Source organism: Mytilus trossulus, chromosome 9 (genome assembly GCF_036588685.1).
Source record: "Mytilus trossulus isolate FHL-02 chromosome 9, PNRI_Mtr1.1.1.hap1, whole genome shotgun sequence".
In the NCBI taxonomy this organism is placed as follows: domain Eukaryota; kingdom Metazoa; phylum Mollusca; class Bivalvia; order Mytilida; family Mytilidae; genus Mytilus; species Mytilus trossulus.
Window position 1 is genome coordinate 638373 of NC_086381.1, and position 23086 is coordinate 661458.

Genomic DNA, 23086 nt, shown 5'->3' on the forward strand with positions numbered 1-23086 from the left:
ATGAGGTCTCCGTGAAAAGGTGATGTCTACACAATATGTCAATACGTCTGTAGATCAATGAGGTCTTCGTGAAAAGGTGATGTCTATACAATATGTCAATACGTCTGTAGATCAATGAGATCTTCGTGGAAAGGTGACGTCTATACAACATGTCAATACGTCTGTAGATCAATGAGGTCTTCATGAAAAGGTGATGTCTATACAATATGTCAATACGTCTGTAGATCAATGAGGTCTTCGTGTAAAGGTTATGTCTATACAATATGTCAATACGTCTGTAGATCAATGAGGTCTTCGTGAAAAGGTGATGTCTATACAATATGTCAATACGTCTGTAGATCAATGAGATCTTCGTGAAAAGGTGACGTCTATACAATATGTCAATACGTCTGTAGATCAATGAGGTCTTCGTGTAAAGGTTATGTCTATACAATATGTCAATACGTCTGTAGATCAATGAGGTCTTCGTGTAAAGGTAATGTCTATACAATATGTCAATACGTCTGTAGATCAATGAGGTCTTAGTGAAAAGGTGACGTCTATACAATATGTCAATACGTCTGTAGATCAATGAGGTCTCCGTGAAAAGGTGATGTCTATACATTATGTCAATACGTCTGTAGATCAATGAGGTCTTCGTGAAAAGGTGATGTCTATACATTATGTCAATACGACTGTAGATCAATGAGGTCTTCGTGAAAAGGTGATGTCTATACAATATGTCAATACGTCAGTAGATCAATGAGATCTTAGTGAAAAGGTGATGTCTATACATTATGTCAATACGACTGTAGATCAATGAGGTCTTCGTGAAAAGGTGATGTCTATACAATATGTCAATACGTCTGTAGATCAATGAGATCTTCGTGAAAAGGTGGTGTCTACACAATATGTCAATACGTCTGTAGATCAATGAGGTCTCCGGGGAAAGGTGATGTCTACACAATATGTCAATACGTCTGTAGATCAATGAGGTCTCCGGGGAAAGGTGATGTTTATACACTATGTCAATACGTCTGTAGATAAATGAGGTCTTCGTGAAAAGGTGATGTCTATACATTTTAGTTCAATCTTGCCATTTGATGATATCAGTAAGAAATAGTTCATCTAATGTATGGATTAGTCTAGGAATTTGGTGTTGATAGGAGATATACATGCACTAACCTGCTATGGTATGATGAACCAGATGCTCCGCAGGGCGCAGCTTTTTACGACCGCAGAGGTTGAACACTGAACAGTTGGGGCAAGTATGGACACAACATTCAAGCTGGATTCAGCTCTAAATTTGGATTGCGATTAAACAGTTGACACAGCGTAGGTTTCCGACACAGAATGAATGTGGTCTAATGAACTTAATTTTTTTGTTTTGCCTTTGAGCAATTCACTATGCTGTTGAATATTAATCCTCTCAAAAAAATGTTTGGAGAAGTTTCTTTTTATTCATGAAATCTGAAATGAGAAAAATTGCCCCCAACCCATTTATTTTTCACCCCCCCCCCCCCCCCTTTCCCTTATTCCAAAACTGATCTCAATTTAAATTTCTAATGGAGTTTGCAACAATAACTACTCATTTAAATACATCATAAAATATTAAAATGTAAAAAAAGAGCTTGTTATCACTGAATGGAAAAGATTGTTTTAATTTATCAGTTGGTAGTAAAAGTGAATATACATTGTATATGGTATAAAACAATGATTTAAGTTGATTCAACTACTATTCTGGACAAAGAAAGATAATTCCAATTGAAAATTTCTTGCTATTTCACAATATTGTGCAATTAGATATTTCTTGCTATTGCTCAATACTATAAAATTGAAAATACTTGCTATTGCACAATACTGTGCAATTGAAGATTTCTTGCTATTGCTGAATACTGTGCAATTGAAAATTTCTTGCTAATGCACAATACTAAATATAATAATTTTGTATCCTGATTTGGACCAACTTATGAACTGGGCCCATAATCAAAAATCTAAGTACATGTTTAAATTCAGCAAATCAAACAAATAAAAGTACAAAAACCAACACGGTCAACGAAAATTCAAATTTAAATGACTTCCCAAGCGTAGCGAACTTGAATATAAATGAAAATATCAGTCGCATCGATCGTGATTTGATCACACTAAGAGGGGAATACATACAAGACAGTGAATTTTTAAACAAAGCTGTAACAACCATATCAGAAAACAACACAAAATTAAACGATGTCACAACAAAACATACATCTAGATTACAAAATCTCCAAAATCAAATGAACATAATTAGAGATGGAAAAATATTTAAAAATTATTCCTTATTAGAGGAGCGTCTAAATGCTGTCGAAAATCGCCTATCCGAGAAATCGAACTTAACTTCCGACGTTACACAATTGTCGCAGTTACTAAGTGATTTAGCGAATTCTCTAGCCGACTTAAAGCAAGGACAGCAACAACATGTCAAGGACATAACGCAATTGAAAGCCTCAATCAAAGACTTACGTCAGGATGTACGGAATGATTCGTTGCGTATCAATACTATAACAGATCGAAGAATGACCGGTGTCTGCGCACTTAAAGCGAAAGTTGAACTTATAAATGAAAAGCTTAAAGATAATGATCCGGCATATGAACATCTCGAAACATTAGTAGCCTCGTGTAGTAAATCAGTGTCCGATCTTAGGAAAAAAGTAAATAGCGTAGAGAAAAATCTGAAATCTCGTGATGAAAAAACTTTTGCAGATGTCATAAAAGCCAAAATACGTGAACAAAACATTGACTGTGAATGTGTCCGTCAACCCCCTGAGGTTTTGAGCACCAATAGTGTGAATAGCAATACAAATCAATCAACCGAAAATTTAGTTCATGTACCGATATCACAAGGCCCGCTTCGTGCACCTGTACACTCAGCAAGCTTGCTTCATGTTGAAAATAGTTATTCAGCTTCAAGTACTGATCGTAAAACTTTAAACTCGAATGATATGCCTCAGTCGGAACAAGTTAAAACAATCCTCAACAAAAGTAAAACTGAAATAACGGGACAATTACAAAAAGACCACATACTTCATAAAATACCAGTACATGTTGCTAATGACACCAATATGGTATCAATTCGAGAAAATCCATATTTTCAAGGTAGTCGAAAAAATCGAGTCGATCGTTATTTTGTAAGTGGAATCAGCTTAGAATCAACTGAACATGGCATGAAATCGTTTTTAGAAGAAAACGGCATACGTTACACGTTTCTGAGATTTTTTAATAGCCGATATGGATCATCGTTTTCCGCTCAACTGAATGTGGTATGCAATGACAGCAGCATAGTTCTTGATCGTGCTTTCTGGCCTACTAGTATTCGAGTTAGACGGTGGATTCCGAAAAGTAGATTTAACGTGAAACATGAAAATGTCAAAGTTGACCAATACGGAAACTCTGATGGTGATTAAGCGACTCACGAAAATCTAAAGATATGTCGGAAAAAATAAACATAATGTGTTGGAACTGTAAAGGCGTCACGTCGGCTGTTCCTTATTTAACTAATTGTTTGGAAAAATACGATATTAACATTTGCGCATTATCTGAACACTGGCTTCGTAAATGTAATATACACTTTTTACAACAGATTGATAGCAAATACAAAATTTATGCTAAAAGTGTTGACGAACTTTTACCAACGACACAGAAATGTTCTAATTACAGAAAAGGTGTTGCACTGTTAGTCTCATCGAATATCGACCGTTATGTTGTGCACGAAATTGATGTCGATTCAGATAGGATTATCGGTATTAAAATGCATCTGCCTAATGATGTGACTATTTTTTTCTTCTGTGTATACCTACCCGCTGCTTCTCTCCCTATTGATTTGTTTAAAGAATATGTAGATTTACTGCACGAACTTTATTCCGTATATAGTCAAAATGGCATAGTAATTTTTGCTGGTGATTTTAATGCGAAAGTTCAAGGACCACGCGTCAGTGGTGTTCAAGACGACCGAAGCAAAATATTGCGGAAAGTTTTAGATGAATTTTCCTTAATTTCTTTAAACACACAGACTTTTTGTAAAGGACCTATACACACTTTTCAGGGCTACGAAAATGGTCCTTGCTCAACAATAGATCATATAATTGTTCCAGATAACCTGCCATTCAAACCGGAAAATGTAAATATTCTAGATGACCATGGATTGAACTTATCCGATCATTTTCCTATTATATGTACGTTTAACCTAGGCGACTCACTTACTCGTCCATATCTGTCAACTACTTCAACAAACATAGCCTGGAATAAAGCTCTGTCAAATGGTAGTTTGACCGACTATACGTTTGCTGTTTCACAAAACCTTTGGACAGTAGATACGAATCAAACTGATATAGAAAAGTATTACTCCGAAATAGTCAACAGTCTTGTTCTAGCAGTAAGAGATACCCTTCCTATCGTCAAGCATAAAAGACATTTGAAACCATATTGGAATGAACATCTAACGGAGTTACATGATTCTATGATTCAACGTCGAAATGTATGGATCAGTGAACATAGACCGCGTGGCGAAGAATATGAGTCGTATTTATCTTATAAAATTTCAAAAAACTGTTTTAGGAATGAACTTCGTCGAGTCTATGACGAGTATGTAGCCGAGATGTCTAATGACATCGAAAAATCTATCGACGTAGATCAACGCTTAGCATGGTGTATTATCAACAGTCGTCGATCAAGGAATACATCTGATATCCTACTGAAATTGAACAATAAACTTGTAAATGATCCCGAAAGTGTTTGTGCTGAATTTGCAAATCTTTTTGAAGTAATCGCCAAATTGTCCGATCATACTGAAGATGAAGTCAACAATAACACTGGTATTAAAGAGATAATAGTAACTGCAATTACGATTATCCCAATATGGCGACGGTAGATATAGGTATAATCTTTACACTCGTTTTTCTTAAATGTAGCATGCATTTGTCAATAGTTACTCAGCTGCAAGGTTTATCTATACCATTTCATCATATTTGAATCGTAACGGTGCACTGGAATTGTCTAAGCGCTGTGAAAATAGCCGTTGAAAAATTCGGGATGATAATCGTAACTCGGAAAAAAGATAATCGTAATTATGGTATCTAAAAATAAAAAAGATAATCGTAACTGGAAACTGTTTTATTGATATTGACACTAAAAACGTAAATCTGATAGCATATTATGAAATAATGGCGATGAATTATTTACGAAACGTACCAACATCTCATGACATTTCTGTTTATGCATATATAATTAATACTAGTTCTTATGAAAACAGCTACATACTATAGTATATAAAAAAATTGGAAGGGTGAACAAGCTTCAAGAAATTTGGAAATGGGAAATCACGAACTTGGTTAATTTACAGAAGCTTCCAAACACTAGGTATGCCACAAAATATGTGAATGAGCGATGGAAATTATGATACATGACAATAATTGTCAGGCGACACGCATGTGTCACCTTATATCAGATTTCTGATTAAGACAGTAAACAAAAATTAATTTATCCTGAAGTAAACATACCCTATTATGCCATAACGAAGTAGGAAAGACATTTAGTATTCGTCAAAAACCGTTTGACGAGAAATTAGTTGCTACAGTTTTCATGTCACTTCGATCATTTTTCATGGATGATATCACAACTTAAAAGTTATGATGAACAAGGGATAACTTTGAAAAGTGTTTTACAGTGTCATTTCGGAGTCTTTTATAGCTGACTATGCGGTATGGGCTTTGTTCATTGTTGAAGACCGTACGGTGACCTATATTTGTTAATGATGAGTCCTGTCGGTCTCTCGTGGAAAGTTGTCTCATTGGCAAACATACCACATCTTCTTATGTATATTGGCTACTTCATGACTGTCACTGAAATTTCAGTATCTCAGATATAAACTATAAAAAACACAAATTTAATTTTGAATTATGATAATATGACATCCTTAAAACATTTAATGCTATATAAGACTAGAGAAAGATTGGCCCTACATGGGATTCTTTGTGTTTTGTGAAATTAAGTAACGTGGAGTTCATTGACAAACATGGATTTGTGTTCTTTTATAGTTTGGCCAAAAGCCCGAAAATCAAGAAATAAAATTGATGTGACTTTAAATTGTCTTACAAGAAATACTTATTCAAAGAATGACTGCAAAGTTGAGAATTAAATAACGCATATTCCGCAAAATAAGAAACAAACTTATAAAAAATTCATAAATACTCGGTATATGAAAAGTATGATGCATACATATGCATGGAAGATATTGTAGAGAAAAATATTGAAGGTACTAAACAAGGAACATTTTTGTATTTGCATGCTTGCCATATAATTAGTACTTTTCTATTAAATGAAAACAAAAATTAGCCTTACCTAATTTTCATGCATTTTTCTGAAGCACAAAATATTTGTTTCAAAATCTATAAAAATCTTTGTAATTAAACCAGTTTCGACTGTGATGATCTACATGTTATGCCCTTTGATGTAATTTATCAATATACATATTTGTGGGTTTTTTTCCGTCTGTCAAATGCTTCGTAAGACTATAGGTAAGGATAATAAAAACAAAAAATAAAAGTAACAATAAACAAAAGTAAAAAAAACAAAACAAAAGTGACAATAAACAATAGTAACAATAAACTGGTAACTATTCTAGATCCTTTACCATTGCACTGTTTAAAGAAACGTCCTAAAATACATGGGTATAATTTGATCAAAACATTTGAACTTAATTTTAAAATCATATATTATATCAGTATATAATAGAAAAAAGTAAATCCAAGGGAAAATATGTACGGCTGAATTTATTGAATTATTTCTCGCTTGAGCTGGTACAGCGAAAGTGAGAAAAGCAATCGAGTTGAGATGACCATGGAAGCTTCCATGAGATGACCGATGAGAATCTGTTTATCGCTATTTTACCTATGACGACGTTGTCAAATTCAATGTCTATTTCGTTAGCAACGCCACGTGGCCTCCTTAGTTTCTAGCGATATTTTTTCCATCTCAAGCGAGAAGCATGATATGAAAATTATCACAAAAAAGATCAAAGGAAAAATGCACAAAATAGCGATAAATAAAGTTATTGACGGAAACTTGTTCATTTCGCACAGAATTTTATTATAAACGTGATATAAGAGGCAAACAACATATGACATATGAAAATGTGGTATACGTGACTTTCATTTTGAGCAATGAATTGAAAGGATTGCACTTTTGGAATATGGGATATAGCTTATCCATCCTTTTTCTCATCAAATAGAGATATATATGTAAATTTATCCTAGATATTAACCTGTAAGTTTCTTCATTTATTTGTATATGCGTTAATGTCATCGTTAAACTGGGCATTTACAGTTTTAACACACAAAATACCATTGAAATGCTGAAAGACACATTTATTATGTTTCAGTTACTATTATCCGATTAAGAAAATTACGATTATCAAAGAAGAAAAATACCATAGAGTTACGATTATCATCCCGAATTTTTCAACAGCTATTTTCTCAGCGCTTAGACAATTCCAGTGCACCGTTACGAGTCAAATATGATGTAATGGTATAGATAAACCTTGCAGCTGAGTAACTATTGACAAAAGCATGCTACATGTAAGAAAAATGAGTGTAAAGATTTTACCTATATCTACCGTCGCCATATTGGGATAATCGTGATTGCAGTTACCATTATCTCTTTAATACCAGTGAATAAACTTTTGAACCTTATTCGTAATCGATGTGACAACGACCCAATTAGACCAGTGTTTTTTGAAGAACTATCGAAAATTGTGACTAACTTGCCAAATGGAAAAGCGAGTGGGCTTGATGGAATATCCTATGAGCATATTAAATACGGCGGAAAATTATTATTGACACATTTGTGCAACCTTTTTAATCTAATCTTTGATCAATGTATAACACCTGTTGATTGGAAAAAAAGTGTAGTAATTCCGTTGTTTAAAGGTGGGAAAAAGTTGAAGTCTGATATCGAATCATACCGTGGTATATCTCTCATACCTTGCATATCAAAAGTGTTCGAAAAATTGCTTGATAATAGACTAAATGAACGACTGATAAATTTTCCGAATAATCAACAAATGGCATATCAAAAGTATTTAAGCAGTATTTACGCCTCGTTTAATTTACAAGAAACCGTACATCACTATAAGGAGAGGAATAGTTCTATTCAAGTGACATTGCTAGATAGCAAGAGGGCGTTTGATACGGTGGACCATATTGGACTTAAAATTAAGATCAATGACCTTGGAATTGATGGTAATTTGTGGAAATTGCTAGATCATATGTATAGAGATCTTAAAAGTTGTGTGCGATGTAATAACGTAACCTCTAGATTTTTCAGCCTTGAGAGAGGCGTTCGACAAGGTAGTGCTTTATCGGCGAAACTTTACCTTATTTATATAAACGATCTTATTGATATACTTTCTACGTCAGGGAAAGGAGCTGTTATGCTAGATTTAAATGTTGGATGTCCTGTACAAGCTGATGACATCGCTCTTATATCGCCAACATTTTCCGGAATGCAATACATGATTGACATTTGTTACAATTACAGTGTTAAATGGAAGTTCGAGTTTTCGCCCAGTAAAAGTCAAGTTCTTATATTTTCTAAAAGAACCGAAACGTATAGAGATTTAAAAAACAGATATAATTCCAGTTTGTAATAGTGTGAAACATGTTGGTATTATACTTGATGCTAGATTTAATTCAACTGAGAGAACTTTGGCAGCCTGTCGCACAATACGTTCTGTTTGTATGTCTATAATCAGAATGGGTGTTCATCCATCTCTACTTAATCCAATCACATGTAGCAAAACTATTGTTCAACTATGTTATAGCAAAGGCCTGTATGGATGTGAACTGTGGAACAACTTGACTAAACACGAGCTATTATTACTTGAACGAACGCATCGGTATGTTTGCAAATACGTACAAGGGTTGCCTAGGTTGACTAGAACTGACAAGTGCACTTCTTTGCTAGGGTGGATTCCTATAGAAAGTATCATTAACATTAATAAGTTGTTATTCTTTGGGAGGCTGTGTAATATGCCATCTAAATATTTGCCGAAAAACGTCCTTATGTCAAGACTTTTGGTGTATTACCACAAATGTACTGAAAATAACTTTGGCTTTGTGAATGATGTCATCCAGATTATGCAGAAATACGACTTAGTAGGCCATATTGAAAAACTAATATCGACAAGTTACTTTCCTAAGCAGAAGCAATGGAAATCGATAGTTAAAAAGCGTGTATATGAGTATGAAGAGAACATTCTTAAACAACGCCTAGATAGTGACAATGACTTTGAATATTTTAAACATATTCATAACTCTATTGAACCACATCGTGCTTGGACCATCTTGCGCCAGTATCCAGCTTTGAACTTTCAAGCAAAATTTATCATATCTCTGTGCGCCCTGGTTAGACCAAGCGAACCTAATGCTGAATTACTATTATGTCATAAGTGTGTTTTTTTCTATGGCAACGCAATTGTGCACATTTTGATACAATGTTGTAGTGTAGCGCCTACAAGAGACTTGTTTTGGATAGATCTGATTAACATTGGACCAATTGAGTTTAGCGCAACGCTCCACGCTATGGAAGACATATACTTGACACTAACTCTACTATCATGTAATAGTGACAAATGTTTCGTTCTTGAAAAATCAGATGCAGACAGTTTCACCCACTCATGTGTAAAGTTTATTTATAGGTTATGTAAGGAATATGACAGTTAACTTGATATTTATTATAACTGAAAAATCTTAAAAGACATTTTTCTATTCATCTGAACTTATCTATTCTATTTATTCAATGATCAATTTAATTATTCATTAATATAAATATTCATTTAATCTTTTATTTTATTTAAATCGTTATTTAAATTCTTATTATTAACACTCTGTATTATACCACATTTGTATTAACTCGAATAATTCAAGCCCTTTCCGTGTCCGATTTTCTCCCACACGAGGGCTTGAACTCTTTATGATCATTGGCCGCGTCGCCTGCTCTCTGTGAGAGAGAGCCAATCGGCGGCGATCAGGATAATGAGTCTGCGCAACTGTCTTGTAATTGTCTTACCAAGCACGTGTGTTCAATTAACACAAATCCGATAATAATTAATTAACACCAATTAACATCAGTTAACATCATTTAACATCAATTAACATCTGGAACTCCTCCTTCCTTAGCTGCCAATTTAAATCGAAATTCCCATATTGCAAAGCGGTGTGAATTTTCCGGTTGACGGTTTTGAACGAGGAAGACGTTCAGGCGTTAATGTAGCCTTCGTAGATCAGCGGAATATAACGACTGAATTATTCGGGTTACATTTGTATTTATGTTCATGTATATCTATACTCTCCTGAAGGAGGATAATAAATATATATATATTAAATTTTTGATGAAATCAAACAAAGTTTAATTTTGGACCCCGATTTGGACCAACTTAAAAACTGGGCAAATTATCAAAAATCTTAGTACAATTTTAGAAACAGCATATCAAAAAAACCCAAGGATTCAATTTTTGATAAAATTGAACTCACTTTAATTTTGGACCCTTTTGACCCCTTATTCCTAAACTGTTGGAACCAAAACTCCCAAAATCAATCCCAACCTTTCTTTTAGGGTCATAAACCTTGTGTTTAAATTTCATAGATTTCTATTTACTTAAACTAAAATTATAGTGCGAAAACCAAGAAAATGCTTATTTGTGCCCTTTTTGGCCCCTAATTCCTAAAATGTTTGGACCAAAACTTCCAAAATCAGTCCCAACCTTCCTTTTGTGGTCATAAACCTTGTGTTAAAATTTCACAGATTTCTATTCACTTTTACAAAAGTTAGAGTGCGAAAACTAAAAGTATTCGGACTACGACGACGACAACGCCAACGTGTTACCAATATACGACCAAAAATTTTTCAATTTTTGCGGTCGTATAAAAACCACCAGGTATGACTAAGCAATTAATCAGACAAGATGCACACTTCAGACCTGTGTCATTAGTAGGGTAGGGTCTACGGATCCGGTTGGCGCACGGTTTTCGGAGATTTTTTTCCCTTAATCTTTAGTTTTCTGTGAATGTTGATTTGTAGATTGTTGTCTTTTCGATACGTTTCTTTTCGTTACCTGTTTATATATATTTGAGTTATGTTTCTTTATTATCCCCTTGTAACTTATTCTATCTGTTTTCTGTTAAAAACACAACCTGACAATTTATAGACCATTAACAAAGGAACAAATTATGCAGTAATTTCTTGTCTTACTGGTCCATAAAACAATCTATATTCAAATGTGGCAGTTATTAATTGTATTTGTTCTTTATACGTATGAAGATTACTGGGATATACAATAAACAGTATATTCTTGTGTTTGAATCTTAATATTATCATTATATCTATATCATATCATACTCATTAGTGGGGTTTATATAAATGAAACGTAGAAAACAACTAAAGATGGATATTTTATTTTTCATATTTGTATATTATGAGGTAGGTAAGCCTTTCCCAATGATAAATATAAACGATTATAAACTTGCACGTCGTTTTGTTCACATCTAGAGCGCTTTTAAATATAACTGCATATATATAATATATATCAATTTAAGGCACTCTATAACATGTTAATAACTAGTTCGTCTAACAATGTGAACTTATCAAAATTTGATCATTTTAAGATTAATGTTATTATCTTTACTATATCGACAAAATCAAATATTAAATAGGTCATCAAGTGTTTTGAATCCAAAAGACTGAGGAGCTCGGGCTTCTTTTAAATCCTTTCCAGTTAACCTCCCGTTCACCAAATATTCTTTTCCCAGTTTATTCTGTGCCCATGTGATTATTTCATCCATCGTAGGTGTCGCCACTCCAGCTAGTTCCGCTATACCTTTCATCACCACGAGACCATACGGAATGTCTTCTCTCGTATACCGGTAGTTAAAATCTGGTACAAATCCACCTTCCACTGTTTTCATTGGATGGAGAAGACCATCGTATGCTGCATTGGTTTTCATGGCCATCATCAGCGAACTGTCATCAGTGATCTCGTCATGGTAATAAGTTTTGTACCAATCAAATATATGAATGACATCTTTCATTTTCAAATTATTTCGTAGCTTCTCGATCTGTTTGGCTGTGCGTATGCATTCGTTGCTAACGTCAGAAAGTAAATTTGCTTGCTTTGTATCCACGCCCTGATAAAACAATGGTTTCTCCCTGACAGGTTTACCATCCCAGTTACTCCAATGACCGTACATGAGCGGAGGGTGTATAATAGATTTGGCCATGAGATTAATTGCAATGTAATTCTGAACTAAATTAATTGCAGGCTTCTTTCCAAAAATATCTTGAATTGTATCGACAATGGGGAACGGAATTTTACAATCCTTCCCCGTGACTACGGACATACCAAGGACATCTTTGAAACCAATTAACTGGACATGTTTTCCGAAATCATCAACTCTACAGGCCCATGGAAGAGATTCAAATGATGCAATGGCCAGCTGGGAAGATTTCTGGCCTAAAATGTTAATACACTGAAACTCAAAACCGGCCTGTCCAGGCATTCCAACAATTAAAGTATTCGGTTTGATAAATGGTGCAATGGCCGTAAGGTACTGAGAGTGAGCGAATGCGGGAACAACCATGAAAACAATGTCTACGCCTTCGACAGCTTTCCCAGGATCATTCGTAACAAGCTTTGGTTTGGTTGATATTTCCATATGACCCCCATTTACAAGCGGTTCGTAGACCGTCAGAAAATTAGATTTTAATATATTTGCCCATCGTTCAGCTTCGTCTTCAAAAAGGGAAAGAATCTTCACATCAATTTCTGCATGGGAACCGGCAACTCCTGCCATGCAATGCGCGCCATTTCCACCTCCACAGACAAGGATTTTTAATTGTCGGACACCTTTCTTTAAATTTCTTCCCTCTTTTGGAAATCTATCTGAAATTCAAAAACGGAATACTATGTAATATATAAAAAAAAACCACACATATCCGTTTAAAATATGTTTTTGAACCTTGATACCGAACGATACAATTTAAGTAAAACGGATAGTTTCGGTTTTTCAGCACTCGGTCCTCATTCATTATTTAAGTGGTTTTTTTTATTTAAATTGTTCCGTTCGGTATATACATTTTTTTGTTCATGCATACTCGTGGGAAATGCGGATACTTTTCAGAAAAATTACATTTTTTTTTTGCGTTTTATTTTTAAAAGTCACAATGAGTAGTTATGTCTACGTATGTCCAAATAGTTGTACGCTTACTGACACTTTAGCCAATAACTGCATTTTAGGTATAGTAAATAAAATCTTGATGTAAATCGTGTTTTCATTATCCTAGCTAAAAAATGTAATAATAAGTATTGAATGCTTCTTTTTGTAACTTCATAGGGTTGTAAAAGCGTTGACCGTATGCACATTTTTAGAATGAAGCGCGGAAACAAAATGTACTTCGGTCAACGCTTTTACACCCCAATAAAGTAACAAAAAGAAGCATTCAATTCTTAAATATCGACCGGGTCAGTTTGAGGATGAAACAAATTCGTAGATCTTTTTTTTTAAGTACATACCTAAACGAATAACCAGGTTAACACAATTGTTCCAGGGGTTTCAATAGAGAAGATTTGAAAAAAATTTATTTACGATGACGGACAGACGACGACGACGACGACGACGACGACGGAGACCAAGTGGACGTAAAAGTTCATACAACTTTTTAGGCCAAGTGAGAAAATCCAAAATTTTTAAGATCACTTCTAAGGAACCGGTTTCTAAGGGATATAATGAGAAAAACATACCGAATTTGACTATCGCTAGGATGTTGACTACTAAAATAGCAATTTCATATTATGTTTCTTTAATCACTCTGTAATGTTTATGTCATGTTGTTATAAATGTTATGCTCTTAATGGGGCCTTTAATTTTGAAAATTAAAATATTGTATTGTTATACATACATTTGATTCTGTTATAAAATATTTTCAATTGATATCTTTTTTATTTAAAACTGTCATGTTTGAGGTATACTAGTCTTCATTATGCCTGTTGTCAATATATAAAGTAATAAAGATTTTCAGAAATAATTCTTATTGTTTTTCTCGGGGTGTTCTTCGAATGTTATCAACACTTATGTAAGAAGTGAAAAGTAACAAAAAAGAAACACATTAAACAGTACGCTTCACCCTAGTCCGAATATTACCTGACATGCTGTCGTACAGGCGTTTCAATCCAACTATTACGCTGACGCCGACGGCCCCGGTGGCTAAACCTGCCAGGAATTCTTTCTGTGTTTGACCTGCCATACCCTGTTTTATAAGAAATTATAAAGTGTCAGTCACATATAAGCAAAAATAAAGTGTCGGTCACAAGTAAACAACCAAAAATAAAGTGTCAGTCAAAATAAAAAGGCCAAATTGCCAAATTAACCATCTTAATCATGTTAATAACATATTTCTGACGTTATATTGTTTTTTTTTAAAAATAAAAATCATTTGCATGCATATTGTTACAGTGTAAAGATCATAGATGGTCAGCTTGAGTTCGTCGTTTATGTTAATTTCCGTGACTTTTGCGTGCAATCTTTCGTCAACTCTAGATATCAATAAAATGAAACGTAAAAAAAACCACAATCTGGATAAAAAATTCCTCTTTGCATTATATGTTATATAGAATCTGAGCACACATATAATGACAGATTACCATTACACTAGACATGGAATTCTTCGCTGTGTTATAATGGAGGCAAAATTCCATACAGACAAATGACAAATTTATGTATTACAAAAATAATGATATTGCTAACTTTATCATGTTAATGTTAATTCCCGATAAGTAGGTGAAGTACTATTTCCAAAATAGAAATATGTATACTAGTATTTTACACTGTTATATTGTACTTTATTGTATTATACTATAAAATTGAGAATGGAAATGGGGAATGTGTCAAAGAGACAACAACCAGACCATAGAGAAGACAACAGCAGAAGGTCACCAACAGGTCTTCAATGGAGCGAGAAATTCCCGCACCCGGAGGCGTCCTTCAGCTGGCCTCTAAAAAAATATATATACTAGTTCAGTGACAATGAACGCAGTACTAAACTCCAAGTTGTACACAAGAAACTAAAATTAAAATAATACAAGACAACAAAGGCCAGAGGCTCCTGACTTGGGACAGGCGCAAAAATGCATGTAATAACATGTAATTAATAAATGGTATTCATAACTAATAGTGATTTGTGAACCTTGATCTTTATATATATATGTAAAGCTGTAGCACCAACTGTTTAAATTTTTAAACATTTGCAATTAAAACTTTTAATTATTAAACGAAGACATTGTTCTTGGCCCTTACCATAAATTAATTTATTTAAACTATATCTTCTAAACTAAACCTGACCATTTCAATAAATACCAACATAAACCCTGAAAACAGTCACCGATTTCGACGTACCTTTATATATTTGAATTTCTCTATATCATTTCTTCATAGCATTCTGTAAAATAATATTGTCACTGATATGAATATAAACAATGCAATACTAGAATTTATGATAATTTATCCTACTTGAGGAAAATATAATCACGACAACATAACGAATCTTGAATGCCTGTTTTATTGGCACACAAATTATGCACTGCATAAGCCATTAAGTCGTAAGATACATGGGTTAAATGAACAATTTGTATGATCATGTATTACACAGAGTCTTAAGATACATGGGTTAATTGAACAATTTGTATGATCATGTATTACACAGTCTTTGAGATTTTCGAATGGTTTCATTTGCAAACAGAATATATATTATGTTATAGTACTTAATATATATGTAACAAAAATGATAAATATCACAAAAGAAAACACATGATACAATGTAATTAATAGTATGACATATATTTTTTAGTCAGAGATTTATGGGCTGCATTTAACAATGGATATTTTGCCAGGATACAGATAGAAAATCGATGTGTATTAAGTTTAACAGAAGAAATATATGTTTTAAACAAGGACTTTATCTATCTATCACATATAAAATAGAATAAATAACTAACACCATGCAAACTCAAGTAAACTAATCAATGCTATCACTGTTTCGCTATATTATACACCATTCTACATATATATATATATAAAGCTTGGCTCATCGACATGCTATTGATTTATATAAAACCTCCGACTACAAATAGCTACAGGGATGCTATGGTTATCTCATTAGTAATCATCCCACATCATCAAGGTTTTTTATTTAACCAATTTAGAAAAATGTGCATCTACAAACCTTAACCCTTACAAACTTATATCGAGAACTAAGAAAATTTGAAAAAAGCAAACGCCTTTAATTTTTAATAGGATTCAACATTCTTTTCCGATACAATAAATAGAAACTAAATAATTGTGCTTACCTTGTACATTCGAGACTGACCTTGTTTAAACCGTAGTCAACCTTCTGTAACGGTCACACACAGGCCAAGGTTATAAACATCAATAATAGTGTATATCACGTTGAGTATAGCTGTAGACGTTTAAATACTAAGATTATTTAGTAGGGACAGAGAGTATACTCAGTAACGTGATAATCAATGCATTAGCTAACATCGTACTGTATACTCAGACGTATATGTTTTAATCACACGTTTATAAGTTGTATTATTTTTATTGAATTCATTTTTTTCTCATCATATCTCATACATTCATAGATATAAATAGAACATATATTTTTAGCGACCTATTAATGGTTTACCTTGATGTAAATCGTTCTACTTTATTGACCTTTCACTACGTACAGTCTAGACCTCATAGATCCTCATAGTAAAATCGCTAACAATAAACTGTAAAAGGAGATTGCCTATTGATAAGACCACATTCATAAGACTCAATGGCATAGAAGTTAACAACTATATAAGTCACCGTACGGCCATCAACAATGAGGAAAACCCATATGATAAATTCTGGTATTAGACGTTGCATTTTATATTGCTCGAAGTTTTGAAATTTACAACGGATACTTCATGCTATTAAAAAAATATTTGCGGGATCTTCTCACTGCGTCGAAGACCCGACTAAAGAGCAGACAACAACCGAAGACTAGGAACATCACAGCAGTTAAAGATTATAAATTTTGAGATGCCAATAGTGGTATTGTGTTTAATTTCCGGAGAATTAACGTTAACAAGGTCTTTTTGAGCAGATACATGTATCAGTAAAGGTTTTCAGGTCATGCTTTCCAATGACCGTTTATGACGTCTTTACACAAATCCATTGGACGTGTACTGATTGATAATTTAGTGTAGGATTTGGTATTAGTTGTTTGTGGCTTTGCACCTGCTGTCAGTAATTGTCGGTACTCTGAGATCATTATACTTAGTGTCATTTTGTTGTTGGGACATACAAGTTCCAGCCACGTCCACTTTGTGTTTTTGTTATATGTATTTCTATTTGCATGATGGCATCCGTCTGATGAGTTAAGCCTTTTTTAACTGATTGTTATAGTTCGTTCTTATGTTGAACTGTTACATCACTGTTCAATGTTAGGGGAGGGCTGGGCAGGGTTGGGATCTCGCTTACATGTTTAACCATGCCACATTCTGTAATTCAGTGGTTGTCGTTTCTTGATGTGTTACATTGATGTGTTACATAATTATTTGTTTTTTGTTCATTTTTTTGTACATAGATAAGGCCGTTAGTTTTATTTGTTTGAATTGTTTTACATCGTCATTTCGGGGTCTTTTATAGCTGACAATGCGGTATGGCCATTGTTAAAGGCCATACAGTGACTATATATAGTTGTTAATTTCTATCTCATTTGTTCTCTTGTAGATAGTTATCTCATTGAAAATCATACCACATCTTATTTTCAAAATTATTACACTATTAAAGGCCGTTTATTGTTTTTTATTTTGTAAAATTGCAGTTTTATTCATATTGCATAGTGGTAAATTTTTTTTTAAGATTCTATCACTATCATTTTATACCTCCAAATATATAAGGACCAACACTTAAATATAAATAAACTGATTTAAAGATGACGTGTTTTTGCATTTGAAATCCACATTTTCCTCCAGAGCAATACATTGGATGAACATACGTAAAACTGTTAGAAAATACTTACAACATATTATAACCTCTTTATTGTTATATATAAACAGGATTCAACAACCTTCCTATTTTGACCCTGTGATTGAGCACATATACGATGGATTGTCTACCTATCTCTTTGCTTATATGGAAATGTCTATACTTACTTAAATCTTAACAGTTCAATGTCCCAAATCAATTAAAGAGAGAAACAATAAAATGCATCCCATAATTAAATGACAACCGTGAACATGATAAAAAAACAAAGCAAATACAGGTAATAATTTATGCTACCTAGAGTCTGTCCTCCGTTTCTAATGCACACATATTACTTTAAGTATACAAGAATTCTAGCGAATACGAGACTTGATGTAGTCTTTCACTTGTTCAAGAGTATTGAGGCCAAATGACTGTGGGGCTCTCGAAAACTTCACATCTTTTCCAACAAGATCTGTTCCAATGATAAATTCTTTTCCCATAATACTTTGCGCCCACAGAATAATCTTGTCCATTGTAGGCGTGGCTATACCTGCAATTACAGCTAGTCCTTTCATTACAACCAGACCAAATGGAACATCTTCGGTCGTGTAACGATATTCGAAATCTGGAACGTATCCATTGTCCACGGCTTTCATTGGGTGTACTAATCCTTCATAGGCGCTATTTGTTCTCATTGACGTCATCAAGGAGCTTTTGTCACCTACCTCATCGTTGTAGTGTGATTTGAACCAATCAGATAGATGGACAACTTGAGACATGTCAAGATCGGGACACACCTCCTGGATTTGTTTTGCTGTTTTCACTACCTCATCACTTAAATTTGAGGCAATACTTGCCTGTTCTTCGTCCACGCCTTGATAAAACAAAGGTTTTACCGGAAGTGGAGTGTTATCCCAGTTCTTCCATTTCCCATACATAATTGGTGGATGTATTATCGAACCTGTCATTAATGTAATTACAAACACATTGGATACTACCTTGATTCTAGGTTTGGAACCAAGGATACTTTGTATTGTTTCAATGGCGGGAAATTGTAGATTACAATTTGTTCCGACTAAGAAGGAAGCATGTAGAATGTCTTTGTAGCCAAGTAGTTGAACCCTCTTTCCATATTCAATAATCCGACATGCCCAGGGAAGAGATTCGAAGCCAACAATCGCATGGTTGCTAGATTTGTTACCTAACATATCTAAGCACTGTAGCTCGAACCCTGCGTGACCCGGAAGTCCTACTATAAGTGTATTTGGTTGGATACACGAGGCAATCAATGAGAGATAGATGTGATGAACGTAAGCGGGGACAACGATAAAAATGATTTGTACTCCAGCCACAGCAAGTTTAATATCATTTGTAACCAATGATGGTTTGGATCGTGTTTCTGTTACTGACCCATCTGGTTTGGATATAGAAACTGTCAATTCATCACTTTTCAGGGCAGCTGTCCACATCTTAGCCTCGTCTTCATATACTGTAAGAACGTTGACCTCGACACTTGGACAAGCTGAAGCTAAAGCTGTAAAACAGTGTGCACCATTCCCTCCACCACATATTAAAATCTTCATCTTTCAATTTCTACAAATTTAATTAAATCGTAAAATTAGGTAATATTTGCAAAGGACGAGAACAGTTTAACTGAATTATCGTGTCCATTCAAGATTGTTTATATTAACTATATTAAACGTCCTATTGTCTCGGGTGGATAGATGGCATACAACATCCTAATTTCAGTTTCAATATTTCTTGTAGACGACTGAGTAAGTAAGTTTCCCTTTCATGAATGTGACCTATCGAATAAAGATCAATTAAGACTATTTACCGGATTTGTTACCACATAAGCAGCACATGTGGAGCAGGATCTGCTTACCCTTCCGGAGCACCTGAGATCATCCCTAGATTTTGGTGGGGTTCGTGTTGCTTATTCTTTAGTTTTCTATGTTGTGTCATGTGTACTATTGTTTGTCTGTTTGTCTTTTTCATTTTTAGCCATGGCGTTGTCAGTTTATTTTCGGTTTATGAGTTTGACTGTCCCTGTAGTATCATTCCGGCCTTCATTCATATTCAACCGGTTTTTCTTTAGTAAAACATTGGGGGTTTTTTTTGCGCACAGAGCGAATATTTTTGTTTAGTTTTCTAACCCTGGCAATCATATTATTTTGTTCATAGTTAATCCTTATACTCAGAGTCCATATATGTTATACGGGGGAAATCTGGATTCAGAACATTTAAAAAAAAAAAAAAAAAAAAAAAAAACACACACACACCAAAACAATACCCCCTTTTAAGTTAATGGTCATTACCTTGTACTTTAACTGTATTGGTTGTATTTAAATAGAACATAGCCAGTTTATCGTTTTTTAATACCTGTACTATACCGTTTAATAGGTTAGAGTTATACCCCTTTGTACACCATGTGTCCATGTGCATGTGGTTTTATTGTTTCAGGTTTTTTAATTTATAAATGCACTTGCATGGTTGTTTATTCATGTCGTATAAATAAACATCTATTAAGTTGACGAATCAGTTTTTCCGTCAAAGAACCCGATTACATTTATAATTAAAGATAACTAAAAAAAATGCAGTGAATTTCGTCTGCCAAATTTTCTGAAAATTATGGAGGTTCTCCATCCCTACTACTGACAGGAGGATAATAGACGTGATTGAAATCTTCATACTTTGTTCTGTTTGCACCTTTTATCTACTTATTGAAATATAAAAAGTTCGAGTGAGACATACTTTTCCACTCCTTTAACATGTCATGTTGCGCCCTATTCGCTTATTACGTTATTTGCATGCATGTGATTTTTTTTAATATTGTATCAAACGAATATATTTACAGGTATATTAAAACACTTATTAACTCTTGAATGTATGTAAAATTAAAGCTGTAAAAATCAACTTATTTTTAGTTTATATCTTCTTCATATTCAAAAACCATATATATACACAGATATATACGATCCAAAATTTAAATCTAAAAATAGGTATTAAACAATATCAGTAATCTGGGTCAATATTATATATATATATATGTTTCTGCTAAAATAAAATTTTCAACTTGCAAATTATCAATTACTATAATCAACATACATACCGAGTTTCCAAAAAGTAAAGATGAAATATGTTCGACGACGGTTGTTACAAGGACAATCGTTACAACATGTGCGAAGATTAGTCATGTATTATTGATAACAGGTAAGGAAAAACAAGTAGTAGCTTTACTTAAAAAACTGGTTATCTCATAGCCGATTAGTGTGTTTTATTAACGCAGTTTCTAATATGTAAGACCTTCATAATGCTATGTCTAAAAATTAGAAAGACAAACAGACAAACAATAGGACACATGACAAAACATATAACACGAAAAAATAAGCATTCATAAGTCGTTTTTAGCCAGGCGTTGTCAGTTTTATGAGTTTGAATGTCCCTCTGGTATATTTCGTCCCTATATTATAAAGAGTCAATGAACGCATGTCTCTTGAAGAGAGTTTTATAGATTCAGTGGCAGCAGTGTCTCTTGAAGAAAGTACAAAAGAGTCAATGACAGCAGTGTCTCTTGGGGAGAGTACAAAAGAGTCAATGACAAAAGTGTCTCTTGGAGAGAGTACAAAAGAGTCAATGACAGCACTTTCTCTTAAAGAGAGTACAAAAGAGTCAATGACAGCAGTGTCTTATAAAGAGAGTACGAAAGAGTCAATGACAGCAGTGTCTCTTAAAGAGAGTACACAAGAGTTAACGAACGCATGGCTCTTGAAGAGAGAACAAAAGAGTCAATAACAGCAGTGTCTCTTGAAGAGAGTACAAAAGAGTCAATAACAGCAGTGTCTCTTGAAGAGTACAAAAGAGTCAATGACAGCAGTGGCTCTTATAGAGAGTACAACAGAGTCAATGACAGCAGTGTCTCTTGAAGAGAGTACAAAAGAGTCAATGACAGCAGTGTCTCTTGAAGAGAGTACAAAAGAGTCAATAACAGCAGTGTCTCTTGAAGAGTACAAAAGAGTCAATGACAGCAGTGGCTCTTATAGAGAGTACAACAGAGTCAATGATAGCAGTGTCTCTTGAAGAGAGTACAAAAGAGTCAATGACAGCAGTGTCTTATAAAGAGAGTACAAAAGAGTCAATGACAGCAATGTCTTATAAAGAGAGTACACATGAGCCAATAACAGCAGTGTCGCTTGAAGAGAGTACAAAAGAGTCAATGACAGCAGTGTCTCTTGAAGAGAGTACAAAAGAGTCAATGACATCTGTGTCTCTTGGAGAGAGTACACAAGAGTCAAAGACAGCAGTGTCTCTTGAAGAGAGTACAAAAGAGTCAATGACAGCTGTGTCTCTTGGAGAGAGTACAAAAGAGTCAATGACAGCAGTGTCTTATAAAGAGAGTACAAATGAGCCAATAACAGCAGTGTCTCTTGAAGAGAGTACAAAAGAGTCAATAACAGCAATGTCTTATAAAGAGAGTACAAATGAGCCAATAACAGCAGTGTCTCTTGAAGAGAGTACAAAAGAGTCAATGACATCTGTGTCTCTTGAAGAGAGTACAAAAGAGTCAATGACAGCAATGTCTTATAAAGAGAGTACAAATGAGCCAATAACAGCAGTGTCTCTTGAAGAGAGTACAAAAGAGTCAATGACAGCAGTGTCTTATAAAGAGAGTACAAATGAGCCAATAACAGCAGTGTCTCTTGAAGAGAGTACAAAAGAGTCAATGACATCTGTGTCTCTTGAAGAGAGTACAAAAGAGTCAATGACAGCAATGTCTTATAAAGAGAGTACAAATGAGCCAATAACAGCAGTGTCGCTTGAAGAGAGTACAAAAGAGTCAATGACAGCAGTGTCTTATAAAGAGAGTACAAATGAGCCAATAACAGCAGTGTCGCTTGAAGAGAGTACAAAAGAGTCAATGACATCTGTGTCTCTTGGAGAGAGTACACAAGAGTCAAAGACAGCAGTGTCTCTTGAAGAGAGTACAAAAGAGTCAATGACAGCTGTGTCTCTTGGAGAGAGTACACAAG

At 34.2% G+C, this 23086-nt stretch overlaps 2 protein-coding genes across 3 annotated transcripts; both read right to left on the reverse strand.

The window, feature by feature from the left end:
- Positions 1-11508: 11508 nt before the first annotated feature.
- Positions 11509-16593, reverse strand: LOC134684258 (octopine dehydrogenase-like). Of its 2 annotated transcripts, none has more exons than XM_063543524.1 (4): positions 16406-16593; positions 15456-15498; positions 14205-14310; positions 11509-12946 (listed from the first exon to the last, which is right to left on the reverse strand). In XM_063543524.1, the coding sequence occupies exons 3-4, from the start codon at positions 14305-14307 to the stop codon at positions 11706-11708; spliced, it is 1344 nt and encodes a 447-aa protein (XP_063399594.1). In that variant the 5' UTR covers positions 14308-14310; positions 15456-15498; positions 16406-16593; the 3' UTR covers positions 11509-11705. The 2 variants fall into 2 exon arrangements, with proteins under 2 accessions (XP_063399594.1, XP_063399595.1); XM_063543525.1 differs by having other exon boundaries at positions 14205-14317.
- A 1519-nt stretch (positions 16594-18112) lies between these two features.
- Positions 18113-21273, reverse strand: LOC134684260 (octopine dehydrogenase-like). Its single transcript, XM_063543526.1, has 2 exons — positions 21169-21273; positions 18113-19649 (listed from the first exon to the last, which is right to left on the reverse strand). Exon 2 carries the CDS (start codon positions 19637-19639, stop codon positions 18428-18430), a length of 1212 nt encoding a protein of 403 aa, XP_063399596.1. The 5' UTR covers positions 19640-19649; positions 21169-21273; the 3' UTR covers positions 18113-18427.
- Positions 21274-23086: the final 1813 nt, after the last annotated feature.

What these genes read in the sequence shown, in the direction of transcription:
- LOC134684258 (XM_063543524.1), bottom strand. Translation starts at nt 14,307, where the DNA reads ATGGCAGGTCAAACACAGAAAGAATTCCTGGCAGGTTTAGCCACCGGG. An exon ending in CCTGTACGACAGCATGTCAG is followed by an intron (nt 12,947 to 14,204) that starts GTAATATTCGGA and finishes TTTGAATTTCAG; the next exon opens with ATAGATTTCCAAAAGAGGGA.
- LOC134684260 (XM_063543526.1), bottom strand. Translation starts at nt 19,639, where the DNA reads ATGAAGATTTTAATATGTGGTGGAGGGAATGGTGCACACTGTTTTACA.